This window comes from Sinocyclocheilus rhinocerous, unplaced genomic scaffold (genome assembly GCF_001515625.1).
Source record: "Sinocyclocheilus rhinocerous isolate Xijiao unplaced genomic scaffold, SAMN03320098_v1.1 scaffold1719, whole genome shotgun sequence".
Lineage (NCBI taxonomy): Eukaryota > Metazoa > Chordata > Actinopteri > Cypriniformes > Cyprinidae > Sinocyclocheilus > Sinocyclocheilus rhinocerous.
In genome coordinates, this window is record NW_015664048.1 from 291,621 (window position 1) to 306,011 (window position 14,391).

Consider the following 14,391-nt stretch of genomic DNA (forward strand, 5'->3'; position numbering starts at 1 on the left):
ATCGCGATTTATCGCCTTTGCGATTTAATTTCGATTAATCGTGCAGCCCTAGTCTTAATGCTGGATTTGTTTCAGCTTTTGTCTTCTCCAGATGTTAACTGCTGGACTGGAGTGGTGTGCATTACTTGTGGTGTTTTTATCAGCTGTTTGGACTCTCATTCTGACGGCACCCATTCACTGCAGAGCATCCATTGCTGAGACACTGATGCAATGATCCATTTCTACAAATCTGATGAAGAAACAAACTCATCATAATCTTGCATGTCCTGAGGGTGAGTGCATTTTCAGCACATTTGGGCCAACTATTGCTTTAACCAGTATTTCTGAAACTCAACCCTGTAATATAAGGGTTAAGACGGTGTTCAGTGGTGTAACCGGTGCTGTTTTGTCGCGCAGGTTTTGTTGTGGGTCAGTGTGGTCTGTATCAGACTATAGCGATGCTGCTGGTGGCGTATTTCATCATCAGTATGACGGTTCTGTCCGTGTGTGCGATCTCCACTAACGGAGCGCTGGACGCCGGAGGAGCGTATTGTATCCTCATATCACGCGAACATAAACACATGCATGACTCTTCCTGTCGTTTATTTCCTTAGCTGTGTTGTTGTGTCTGCGTGTGCTTGTGTTTGCATCCACAGACATGATCAGTCGTGCTCTCGGTCCGGAGTTCGGCGGCAGCATCGGCATCATGTTCTTCTTGGCTAACGTGTGCGGCAGCGCCCTCTTTGTGCTGGGACTGGTGGAGGCGATTCTCACAACCTTCGGGATTTCTGATGGTAGCTTGTGCATGTGTTTGCATTGATTGTATAGTTGTGCATTATCCCGTTGACACATGTAAGGGTAATTAGCACAATATGCGTTCAGTTAGTGAACCACAGTGAATCCACTCTGCATAAGTGTTTTTCTCTTATCTATGGATGCTTTATGTTGCATGGCGCCAGCAATGGCAAGGTCATGGATTTGAGTCCCAGGGAATGCATGAATTGATAAACTCAAATTTTAGTTTCAGTTTTAGTAATTTTGCTATGTGCATTTTGCATTTTCTTTTTTTTTTTTTTTTCTTGAATTGCTTGCATTTTTTATGTTTCAGTTTTAATAATTTCAGTACTTCAACTTATGTCAGTTACTTGCTATTAAATAAATGAATTAAAATAGATATTTATTTATTTCATTTATTTTTTTTCAGCATCAGTGGATATTATTAATTAATATTTTTCCCAGCAATTTCCCCCCCAGCAAATTATTTTAAAATTTTATTTAAATTTAAATAATTTTTTTTCAGCATCAATAGCTATTAATTGCAATTAAATAAAAGAATAAAAATATTTATTTATTCATTTTAGTTTATTTATTTATTTATTTTAGTTTATTTGTTTTTTTTTTTTTTTTCAGCATCAAAGGCTAAATGAAGTATTTAAAAAAAACTATTTATTGCAATTAAATAACTTAATATTTTTTTATTATTTTCCAGCATTAATGGCTATAATTGCTATTAAATAAATAAATTAATAAAAATATTTATTATTTATTAATTTAAAATTAATTAGTTAAATAAAATGTCATTATTAAAGTGTCACTTTATTTCGACTAGATACATTTTAATGAGTATTTTTATGCTGTGTCTCAGACGGCTCGTCACTGACTGGCTCTGGGTACGCGGCTCTGCCGACTGGTTACTGGTGGTCTCTGCTGTACGGGACAGTGATTCTGCTGCTGTGTGTGTTGGTGTGTCTGGTCGGGGCTCATATCTACGCTAAAGCCACCTTCCTCATCTTCATCATCGTCATGGTGGTTTTAGGGACCATCTTCATCAGTTTCTTCGCCGTGCCGTTTCGAACCGTCCAACTACCCGGCCACAGAAATGCCTCGCTCGGCCCGACGAGCGCCAACTTCACCGGCTTCAAGTTAGACACGCTGTTGGGAAACGTGCAAGGTGAGAGACGTTATGGTTTGTAAAAATTTCAGTGTTTGATATCATGTCTGAGAACAGAGAAATGGGACACTTCTGTAAAAAGGCCACTTCCTTAATGAAGAAACAGATGCATTCACATGATATTAATTAACCAGCTTCATGATTAACCGAGTGTCACGTGTAAAATGCACGTTATCAGAAGCTACAGTAACTAAAAGCAGCTAGTTAATTCAAACCCAAGCATGTTTTTAGTAACGTGACACTAGATCTGCTGTTCTCATGTTAGTGTGAAGCTATATTAGTTGTGAAGTTAAAGACTAGCATCACTTTTGTAGAGAAATATTTAGTTTATGTAATGTTTTCAATTTAGTAACATCAGTCTTCCCACATTGAGTCCGTGAAAAGCTGAAAATTAAATGAATCATAAAAATGTGAAATTAAAATAATTAATTTGAAAGAACAAAGAAAGAAAGAAAAAAAAGTAAAGTAAAAAATCTTTGAAACTTAAATAAAAAGCATACTGAAAAACATTTAATATATTAAGATGTATAATATAGATATATAATATATAAGAGACGTTATGGTTTGTAAAAATTTCAGTGTTTGATATCATGTCTGAGAACAGAGAAATGGGACACTTCTGTAAAAAGGCCACTTCCTTAATGAAGAAACAGATGCATTCACATGATATTAATTAACCAGCTTCATGATTAACCGAGTGTCACACGTGTAAAATGCATGTTATCAGAAGCTACAGTAACTAAAAGCAGCTAGTTAATTCAAACCCAAGCATGTTTTTAGTAACGTGACACTAGATCTGCTGTTCTCATGTTAGTGTGAAGCTATATTAGTTCTGAAGTTAAAGACTAGCATCACTTTTGTAGAGAAATATTTAGTTTATGTAATGTTTTCAATTTAGTAACATCAGTCTTCCCACATTGAGTCCGTGAAAAGCTGAAAATTAAATGAATCATAAAAATGTGAAATTAAAATAATTAATTTGAAAGAACAAAGAAAGAAAGAAAAAAAAGTAAAGTAAAAAATCTTTGAAACTTAAATAAAAAGCATACTGAAAAACATTTAATATATTAAGATGCATAATATAGATATATAATATATAAAATAATTCATATGTAAATATGAATATATATATATATATATATATATATATATATATATTTAACATGAATATGAATTTAATATATCAAAAATAAACCAACAGCGAGCAATGCATATTAGTAACTCGTTACATGTATGTATTATAACATTACTATAACATTACCAGTAAATTATGCATAATTAGAAATAACTTGCCCTAAATCAAACCCTAATCTTAACCCTAAAGTTTATGTAGTTAATTAATATTACGTATTAATGAATAATAGCATTAAATAATCTTTGTTAATGTTAATAAAATACTTTTTAAAGTTGAAAAAAATAATAAAACAACTTTTTATATGTTAGTTCTCAAATATTAACACTTTTTTAAATTTAATGACCTTCACATTTGCTAAGATTATAACCACTGTTGAAGTATTGTTCATTGTTAGTTCATGTTTTCTCTTCCACATCTCTTTTTAACTCAGAAGTTTACAGTTATATGTAATTATAATTACTTTAAAAAACACTCTTGTTGTTCTCTGCATTTCTCCTCTTCTCTAGTTTGCTTTTTATTTTGGTTATCTAATAAACCTTGCATTGTATATCACAAATATTGTTGGCTCTTCTACGTGTTGCTTTTGTTCCTCTTTTGTAAGTGGCTTTGAATAAACGGCTAAATGCATACATGTAAATGTACTTATTATCATTATTATCACAAATGCTTTGTTGCAAAAGTTACAGACAGTTAATCTACTGTCTGTGTGTGTTTAGCTGACTACGTAGTGGACTACACCACCGGCGTCATGATGTCCTTCGCCACTGTTTTTGCGGTGATGTTTAACGGCTGCACTGGGATCATGGCTGGATCCAACATGTCCGGTGGGTGTTGAGTTTACTGGACTGTTTCTTGTTGTTTAAAGGTAGTTTGTTAGTTTATTTTTAGTGTTTTCTACTGTTTGTTAGCCTGAATTCTTGTGTGCAGGTTGTTAAGTGTGTTTAGTAGTAGATAATGGATAGGGTTGGGTACCGAAACCCGGTACCAATATGCCACTGTACCTATGTAACCGGTATGTACTAGAACCGAATCAGAACGCAGATTTCGGTGCCTCATTTCGGTGCCATGCCTGAGCGATCGATTGAAATATTTGTCCTCTGGTTCTCCGAAACAGACGTAAGAAACACCGCACGTGAAAAATAATTTCCCGACTGAGAAAATGCACGTGAAGTCAGAAAGCGCTAATAATACAAATCCAACAAATCTTTGTAGTAACACGAGTGTCCATGTTGTTTTCACATTCCGACTCAAAAGCACAACTCGGGAAACAAGAGCATTCGAGGAGCGCGTGAATGCAGTAATTACACTTGCTCTGATGGCAGCAGGTAGCCTTCCGTTAACTAAGCTAAACATGCTTAAACTAAAATGCCTAAAGCTAAACCTCCCTTGTATTCACATTTCTAAACCTGTTGTCCAACAAAAGAGAACATTATAACCTTTTTTACTCCCCAACACCAGTCAAATGCTTCCTTTTGTGATCTGATGTGGCTTCTTATCACAGAATGAGGAAGAAAATAGGTTCCATAGGCTAAGAATACATCGATTCGATTAGCAATGGATTATAAATATACTTAAATATTATGAAAATACCAGAGATGGCTTGAATAACACAGATAAACTAAATTGTCGCAGTCGAGTGTTTATTGTCTTTGTTTTATCATTCAAAACGTTTATATGTTCTGTTTACTGCTAATGGCCAATCCATAATTTTTTGTGTAGTCTTTATTTATTTATTTATTTTTTAATAAGTATCGGTTTAGGCACCGGAACCGTTTTAAAAGTATCGATTTGGCACCAGTATCGAAAAAAACAAAAAAACAAACGATACCCAACCCTAATAATGGAGCACTGCAGCGAAGACCAATTTTTTGAAAGTTACAACCAATTTGGTTCCCTTAACAAAAACCCAACAGGATTTTTCCATTGGCTTTTGGATTATTGCAGAAAATAAGATCAAAGCTTTATGATTCTTACACATTTTGTTCAGCATGATAATCTACACAAATGAACACAACTTTTATGCATTTTGAAGCCTAGTTAATATTGGCAGAAGTAAAAAGCTAAACATAGGCTATAAATGAATTACACCACCAACATCGCCACCATTAAGCTTCCCAAAACTCTTTATTTAAAAATTTCTTTCCTGAAAGTGACAACTTTATCTATTTGCGTCTGTAGATTTCAATTCCAGTACATAACTTTAGAGAGTTTTTTTCTCCACTTCAGCCGCACTTACAAACACCAAAACTTAGAGTTTTATTCCTCTCTATATTCTGAAGGTTTTTGCTGAGGGGTTTGTTCACATATCATTCACATTTTTTTATTGCACTTTATCTACTTATGTCTGTAGATTGCAATTACAATACATATCTTTAAAGGCCGTTTTCACAAAATTTGTTTTTTCTCCACTTCAGCAGCACTTACACACACCAAATCTTAGAGTTTTATTACTATCTATATTCTGAAGGTTTTTACTGAGGGGTTTGTTTATATATCATTCACACTGATTTATACAACATTTTATTCCTGAAAACATGGCAAAAATACATTTTGTCTGTCTTTTGACAGTCTTTTTTGAAGTGATAAAAAGAGAAATCCAAAATCCCCTCTATACAAACCTTTAACTCTAATATGTCAACAAAATCAAAAAAGAATTTTGAACCTGGTTTTATCCAATCTTCAGATCTATTCTCTGGAAATGTACCCAAATGAGTGAAAATGTAATTAGATAATGCCTCATTTGCATATTTAAACATAACTTTTGCAATGCAAAACATGTTTGCAATCCTTAATGTACTCAATCAACTGGGGACGTATGGTGAAATGTACTAGTTAATGTTTTTAACATATTCACCTGTAGTGTTGGGTTCTAGGGTAAAATGTATTGTTGTGTTTGTTTGTATGTTTAAGGTGATCTGAAGAACCCGAGCTACTCCATTAAACCTCAGGAAGTTTTTGGCACAAAGCTAATGTGGGGATTACAAAGACTTGAGCGGATCTGAAAGCTGGACCGTGTGTGTGTGTGTGTGTAAGCAGAAGTGTGATTGAGGTCACATGACATTCCTGGCATTTCCAACAGAAAGAATTCAAACTGCATTCAGTTAAATTCGATTAAATACAATTCAGTTTGAATGCACATGTTTGTAGGTTCCAAAGGATGTCAGTTTTTGCATGCCGTAATTAGGGACGTTTTAAAATAAAGGTTTGTGTTTTGTGTGTATAAGCATAGTTTTTGTTGTTGTTGTAATTGTGATGGCCAGAATTCTGGAAATGCCACATGTGTAGTAAATGCAAGTGTGTGTTTTTAGAGGACTCATGTGCTGCCTGGATTACGTGTACCTCACATGATGTGCATGAGGAAAGAGACCACAGTGTGTGTGTGTGTGTGTGTGTGAAAGAGTGAGTGAGACACTGGAGGTTTATGGAAAGAAAGGTCCTTCTGTTAAATGACAGAGAAAGATGTAAAATCGTCTAAAGTCTGATCTGATGTCTGTCTTACACTGCTTTTTATTTTAAATCATTCACCTCTGCATTTAAATCAGTGTTATTTTAGTATTTTCATACTATTATAGTTTTTTTTTATATATTGAGTTTTATTTTTATTGAATTAGTTCAACTATTTTGTATTTTCTGTTTTCATTTTTGTTTGTTAACATTATTGTTTTTATTGTTTTTTTCCCATACATTGATATATTATGTATTTTATTCATTTTTATTTGTAAAATAAAATCTAAACTCAGTTTTGAGTTTACTTTAGTACATCAAGTTAAACTAAATGAAATGAAAATTTGCTTTGGCAACTAGATAAAATATAATTATATAATAATATTTGTATATATATATTTTATTTAACATTTATTTTATTTCAAGTAACAAAAAATGTTTTTATATATTTTTTTCATTAGTGTAATTTCATTGAATTTCTTCAGTTCGGTTTATTTGACATTTTCATTTGTTAACATTTTAGTATTTGTGTGTTTTTGTCATTTGTATTTTTTGTTTAAGTGTATTTACATATTATATATTTATATGTCTATATTTTTTATTTAAGTTTTACTTTCAGTACATCAAGTTAAACTAAATGAAAATGAGAAATATTGTCATGGCACCTAGCTGAAATATAATAAGTTTAGTTTTTTATGTATATTTTATTTTATTTAATGTCTGTTTTATTTTAAATAATTTCAAATAATCTTTGTGTTCTAATATTTGTTAACAGTAATAACCCTGATTTAAGTGCAGCTCTCACTCCTAAAACTTACTGCATGTATGTGGTCTTTGAGACTTTCAGTTGCCTGCTTTAAACACCGTGAAGTTTGAAAAATGGCTTTTTTAATGTCTGTAAATCATTACATACAGGCCTAAAACATGATTTTTAAGTGAGATCCCTAAAGCGATTCAATCAATCTTGTCTGTAATGATTGATTTTGAAGAGCAGAGTTTATCTGTTCTGGATAAGAGAGAGAAAAAGATGGTTTAGGGTTTTGGAATTAAATTACATCAGCATTAGAGATTAAACATCCTTTTTTTGTTATTATTAAAGCCATCAATCAGCTTCTCATCACTGTCATTCAGAATGCTGAACACTGGTCGCCGTGGAGACCCTCTGCCCGTCGCCATGACAACAGAGGAGGCGGGTGGTCCTACATTAAAGATTAATTCACCTAATCAAGTTAAAATAAGACATTTTGTGTCAGTGGAGGCGGATGCAGCGCTTTAGTGACCAGCAGATGGCAGTACGACATTAACAGACACACGCATAAGGTGCTTATGATGAAAATAAGAGGAATCGCTGGAGAAATATTCAGCCGTTTTAAAGGTCACATCTGGAGAAATCAAATTGTCCGTGATCTTTTAAAATAAAAGTGTTCATTGCATGATAAAAAAAAAACACTAATTTGCCAGACCTCCCACGCAGAGGAAGAAAAGATGTTTTTATTGAAGTTAAACAGCAAAAAAGACTTGTTCTGAACTTTTGCAACTTTCTGATGTTGGGTAGATGAACGTAATCACATTTACACGACTGTATGCAAGCTTATTTCTGCCACACAATAAAATAAATAAATAAATAAGGTAATTGCAAACTTTTACCTCACAATTTTGACTTTTTCATTACAATTCTGAATTTTTATCATACTGATTTTTTTCTCACAATTTTGCAAGATTAAAATTCAGAATTGCGAGATATAAACGTGCAGTTCTCAGAAGAAAATTCTGAATTGTGGAAAAATAAAATATTTTTTTAATTCCATGTTTTTTCTCACAAAAAAAACCTGAATTGTAAGATATATATATATATACTCAGAATTGCGAGGAGAACATCATCAGAATTGTGAGATGAAAAAATTGTTACATTAAATGTTTTATTTATTTTTATTCTGTGGTGGAAGCAATTCAAAGTTTTTTTCTTGCATTTTTGAGAAAAACTTCTGAATTGTGAGATATAAATTCATAATTGTAAGTAAAAAAAGTCAGAATTGTGAGATAAAAATTCGCAATTTTCTTTTTCTTTTTCCATTTCCGTGGCGGAAACAATTCAGAGTTTCTTTACCTGCAATTTAAAAAAAAGTCCAAACTGTGAGATATAAACTCGCAAATTCTCAGAAGACAAGTCTGACCTGAGATAAAAAGTCACGATATTTTTTATTCTATGGTGGAAATAAACTTCCATAGCTGTGTGATCAGAAACTGTTAACAAACCCACAACTTATCAAGGTTACTCCTTTTACGTTAACCAATCAGAACGGAGCTCATTTGCATACAGAATGACATGTGGAATGAGTCTTAAAGGTACAGTAGCAGAAACACAGTAAATAGTCTCGCGCTTGTGGATGGCTGTGAGTGTGAGCTCATGTTGTGACAGTCTGTTCATTTAAGAGGTTCGTCATGATGATGACAATACATGAATCACCACTGATTGGAAAGCAGTTGCCGAGCCGAACAGTGTGTGTGAAAGGAAACGTGTGTGTTTCTCCCAGGACTGTCACTCAGTTATACTGTGTGTTCATTTATTCATTCAGTGTTTAATTGTATTAGTTTAAATCTGTCATTCATCTTTAGTGGCAGCGCTGTGAAAGAGAAACCCCTGAACGTCTGTCTGTCTGTGAGTCGTGTTTCATCTGTTTCTTCTTCTGTTCTGTATCTCACTGCTGCAGATGGTGAACTTTGACCTCTCGTTCTCACTGTTTTCTTTATCACATCTGAGAGCTGAGCAGATATTAAAAGGCAGAGGCCATTTGCACAAGATGAGCTCACCGAGGCTGAATTAATTTGATCAAAAACAGTAAAATTTGTGAAATATTATTACAATATAAAATAGGTGTTTTCTTATGTAAATATATAGTCAAATGTAATTTATTTCTGTGATCGAACCTGAAATTTTTTCAGCATCATTGCTCCAGTCCTCAGTGCTTCACTGCTCAAAAAACATTTCTGATTATTAGCAATATTACCAATATTTTTGTGGAAACCGTGACGCATTTTGTTTTTCAGGATTCACAGATGAATAGAAGTTTAAAACAGCAGCATTTATCTGAAATAGAAATCTTTTGTAACATTAGAAATGCCTTTACTGTCACTTTTGATCAATTTAATGCGTCCTTGATGAATAAAAGTATTATTTTTTTGCAAAAAAGGAAAATCTTACTGACCTCAAACTTTAAAACGGTAGTTTAACCTTTGCAGAATCTGTAAAATGTTAGTAAAAATTATTTACATACTTATTTACATAGGTTGCTGAAGCCACGCCCACCTAGCTCGACGGTGGTGACAGCAGCGGCAATCCACCTGTCACTCAAGTGGGCACGCCCTTAATTATGCAGAACTTTAAGGCTTAATATAATTTAAACGGATGACTTATAAAAAAATTCACCCCCCTCACAGTTGTCATCAAGGGCAAAATTTGCTATATAGACCACAATCATTTTTTGAACCAGGCTGTAAACATGTTTTTTTCTGCTGTAAAGTTGGGCATTTTAACATGGGGAGTCTATGGGATTGACTCCCTTTTGCAGCCAGCCTCTAGCGGCCAGTCGATGAATTACAGTTTAAGTCACTTCCGTGTTGGCTTCACGAGAGAGAGCGGGAGGTTGCCGCATGTGTGTAATGGTTAAGGCATGAAGCTTAAAATAGCAAGGGTCCATAGAAAAATACTGTTGTACATTTTTTTGCAGCGGGGCAGCTCAAGAACACTGGACACACAAGTACTCTTGCTCTTTTGCCCCAAGGCTGCACTGGCTGGCTTTGCCAAGCCAACATCAAAGTTTGTGTGTTCTAATGAGGTTAGAATTAAATGATCATTTAATGGTAATAATCTAATGATCTTTTTTGTTGCCAGATCCAGTGTCCAGTTTTTATGATCTGGGATCTTGTTGAAAAAAAAAAAAAAGGGCGTGAGGCCCTTGCTATTTTGTATTCTAATAAAAGGCTAAAAAAAAAAAAAAACTAAAGCCGCTGCATGTGTTAAAACTATTATAGTTTTTTAAAAATATTTTGAATCAGATTTTATTTTTATATTTTCTGCTTTCATGTTAATTTTAATTTTTGTTTAATAATTAATTTTAGTAATTTTTTAATGAGTGTGTTTTTGTCATTTTTATTAGTTTTTGTTGTTTTTTAAATATGTCTATATTGTTTTTATTAATTTTTATTTCAGTTGTAGTTATTTTAGGACATCACGTTAAACTAAATGAAAATGAGAAATGTTGCTTCGGAAACTATCTGAAATAAAATTAAACGTATTTTTCGATATTTTATTTTATTTCAGGTAACTATTTATTTATTTTTATGGTTTTAGTTAAGTATAATAACCCTGGTTGATGTTCAGTGAGCCCTTGTTTTCAGTCTAGTGGGAATAAATGCTCTGTTTGGACTTGGAAAAATGCATTTTCAGTTTGTGCATCAATAATCAATAACTTTTATTTCCAAAATCAAGAAAAGTCCCGTTTAAAATGAATGCTTTGAAAAGCAAAGTGCAGCATCTGGAGTGTTTGAAGGCGTTTCTCTGCTGATTGTTGGAGACGGATGGAGTGATAGAGACGGAGGTGTGATGGAGATAAAGGGACGTGAACAGTGCTTGTTAGCTATCGATCGTTTTTAATGATCCTGCTCTCTCGTCTCAGAGGAGCGTTTAACTCGACAGCCGTTTCTCACACTCTCTGGCCTGCTGTTCACACACTCGATGGAGGTCACGGCTCGCTTTACTCTGGCCGTTCAGACCTGATGTTATTGATGCATGGCACATCTGACCGTAGCATTGAACGTATGATCACAAACGCAATGCATCGGCTGTAGTGCACTTTGCAGAATGCATAGCTGCATTCTGAAGCATTTATTTGCATGCATGCACTTGCATGAAGTGCTACAGGACTAACTGGTCACATTAGCGGTGTTATCTTCATTCCTATTAGTTCTGCACATCTCATTTGCATAAAGTTAAACTTCTCTCATCTTTGTTGTTCTCTGGACACGCCCACATCATATTGCTTATGCCACTGCAAATTAAAATGCATTGAAAATTAATGGCTTCTGTAGGGTTGCAATTGCTGATTGATAAATGAGTAAATATTATAGTTAGTCAAGTCTTTGCTTTGCATGCGTAACAAACTGTTTTTTGCACATGCTGTAGTGTATTGCATGCATTTGACTTCAGTTGACACATCTGTTTGTTGAAGAGCATTGGGAAAAATGTGAAATATCAGATTATTTGATTTAATTAAGGAAATAATCAACCAGTGTTATTTTAGTATTATTGATACAGTTTTTGTTAATATTTCGAATTGGATTTTATTTTTATATTTTCTGTTTTCATTTTATTGTTTGTTTTTGTAATTTGTAATTTGTTTTTTAAATGTCTTTGTAGCATTATTAACTTTTAATTTTTTTAGTTTTAGTTCCCTTTCAGTCGGTCACTCTCGACGTCACGTCGGATGACCGACGAATTGGGATCTCGCTTAGAGGGACCAATCTACTTCGAGTGTAAACTAAACGAGCCAATGCATATTGGCATGCGATTATTGCATCCAGCTGCTGCTGATCACAGCGTGAGTATAAGTAGGCAGCAGATGCAACGCATACACTCGAAGTAGATTGGTCCCTCTAAGCGAGATCCCAATTCGTCGGTCATCCGACGTGACGTCTCCGTTCCCTCCTTCAGGGAACGAGGGTTACATACGTAACCGAGACGTTTTATTCGTCCTGTAATAAGTTATTTAATAAATTATCATTATTATATTTGTTAAATTCATAACCATATAATTATTATTTTAAATATATTATTCTATTTCACTTAATATTTATTTTGTTTCATGTAATTAACATGTTTTTTTTTATGGTTTTAGTTTTAATTAACAACAATAACCCTGTAATTGACAGATTAATTATTGAAATAGTTGTGAGTTGCTACCCTGAAGTTCTGGTTGATGAAAAAAATGAATAAACATATAATTATAGTTTGCATAAAAAAATTAAATCTGTTTTTAGGACCATTTTTGTATTGCAACATTATTTGACAATTAAATGCATTTTAATTTTTAATATTGCAAAGCAAAAAAATTATATATATTGGATTTAATTTTATTGAAAAAGTATCACGGTAGCCTTTTATTTATGCTTTTTTTTATTTCTAATAAAAATCATTTTAGAGTATTTGTTTTGCTTTATAATTGTCCAGAATTTTTATTTTATTTTTTTAATAATTTTTATTTATTATTTTTTTATTTTTTTATTTTTTTTATTGCTGTTTTAATGTGTGATTTGAACATGAATTTAATATTCACATACACCATGTGTTGCGTTTTTTTGTTGTTGTTTTTCCCCTTTACTCTAGTTATTTAGCCTGTGTGTGTTCAGCTTGATAAAACAGGTTTGTGTGTGATGGATGGATGCTTTCATAATTTTCTCTCTTAACTACTGCTGTAAACTAGTTCACTAATGACTAATGATTGGATTTGGTAAATTAAGCTCTGCTGAGCTCGTTTATGAGTCGTGTCTCTTATCTCGTTTCTTTTCCAGCCGTCAGAATTCATCTCATTCTCGCCGTACAGACCAATACTCTTCTCCCAGCTTCAGCGCGAGCCGATCGATCGCGAGGATGAACATGACACGTCTGTCTCTCGTTCTGCTTTTCTAATAGCTGTGTTTGTTTGCAGCTGTCAGTATTTACATTCATTCAGCTCCTGTCAGCAGAATTAATACCTCATAAAAGATATGGAGCGCACGGATGGACGGACGATTGACGTTTTCTATTTCATACGGACTTGTTAACTGGCGTCTTTAGTCTCTGTGTGTGTGTGTGTGTGTGTGTGTGTGTGTGAGAGACAGAGAGCTGGAATAATTGTGTGTTCAGATCTGCGGTCGGTCTGTATAATACTTAATAGAGATGAGACGATGCTATTAAACCTGCTGGAGCTGAACGAATAACCACACAGACCAAGAGAAAAGAGTTCTTTGATGACAGATTGTATTATTTGATTTGTTTAATTTCATCACGTCATTCAAAGCTGTACAGTACACCACAAAAGAAGATATTTAGAAAATTTGCCAATGCAGTTAAACTCAATGGGGTTCAATGTTATTTTTAATTTTTCATACGTCATGCATAAGCTTGAGGAAATTATGGTTATTTTTGGATAAACTGGTCCTTTAAGCTCTATGACAGCATTTGTGGCATGATGTTGATTGCCTTAAATACAATAAATTAATTAAAAATAGTTAATGGTCAGGACAAACTTTGATGTTAAAATAGAAAAGTTTGAAGTAGTTTTGAAATCTTAAAAGTTTGAAGATTTTACAATCATGCATTTTATAGTCTAAACAGATCAGTGTTATCTTATTATTATTTATATAATATTACAGTATTTTTACTTGTACTAACCTTGTATTTTTACTATTGTATTATTGTATTGTTTTAATGTTATTTTTGTGCTTTTGTCATTATTATTATTCTATGTATTCTAAATTTAAGTATTGTGTATTATTTCAGCTTATTTATTTAGTTAGCTAGTTATTCAGTCAACATTTATTTCAATAAACATTTATTTTCATGTAATAGTTTCATATTATTTTAATCATTAGTTCCATGTAATATTAATAATAATAATATAATTTATTTTATTTTAGTTTTATTTCAGTTAGTGAAAATGTTTTTAGCAATTTTAGTACTTAAAGTTATTTATTTCGTTTAGTTGCCAAGGCAACATTTTCAAATTTTAACTTTTTCGTCTAATATTTATATTTGATTTCAAATATCGAAAATTTATTTTTTAATGTTTTTTTTTTAATCAATAACAGCACTGCAGTGTTATTTTAGTATCACTAAGAATTTTTT

At 33.0% G+C, this 14,391-nt stretch overlaps 1 protein-coding gene across 1 annotated transcript in view; it reads left to right on the forward strand.

The window, feature by feature from the left end:
• Positions 1 to 14,391, forward strand: part of LOC107729591 (solute carrier family 12 member 9-like) — a 61,905-nt gene that overhangs the window by 23,522 nt on the left and 23,992 nt on the right. The window contains exons 6-10 of the mRNA XM_016540171.1: positions 397 to 531; positions 636 to 773; positions 1,625 to 1,930; positions 3,782 to 3,889; positions 5,976 to 6,036. Of these exons, the coding sequence (XP_016395657.1) occupies positions 397 to 531; positions 636 to 773; positions 1,625 to 1,930; positions 3,782 to 3,889; positions 5,976 to 6,036 (748 nt within the window). The remainder of the gene's footprint in view (positions 1 to 396; positions 532 to 635; positions 774 to 1,624; positions 1,931 to 3,781; positions 3,890 to 5,975; positions 6,037 to 14,391) is intronic.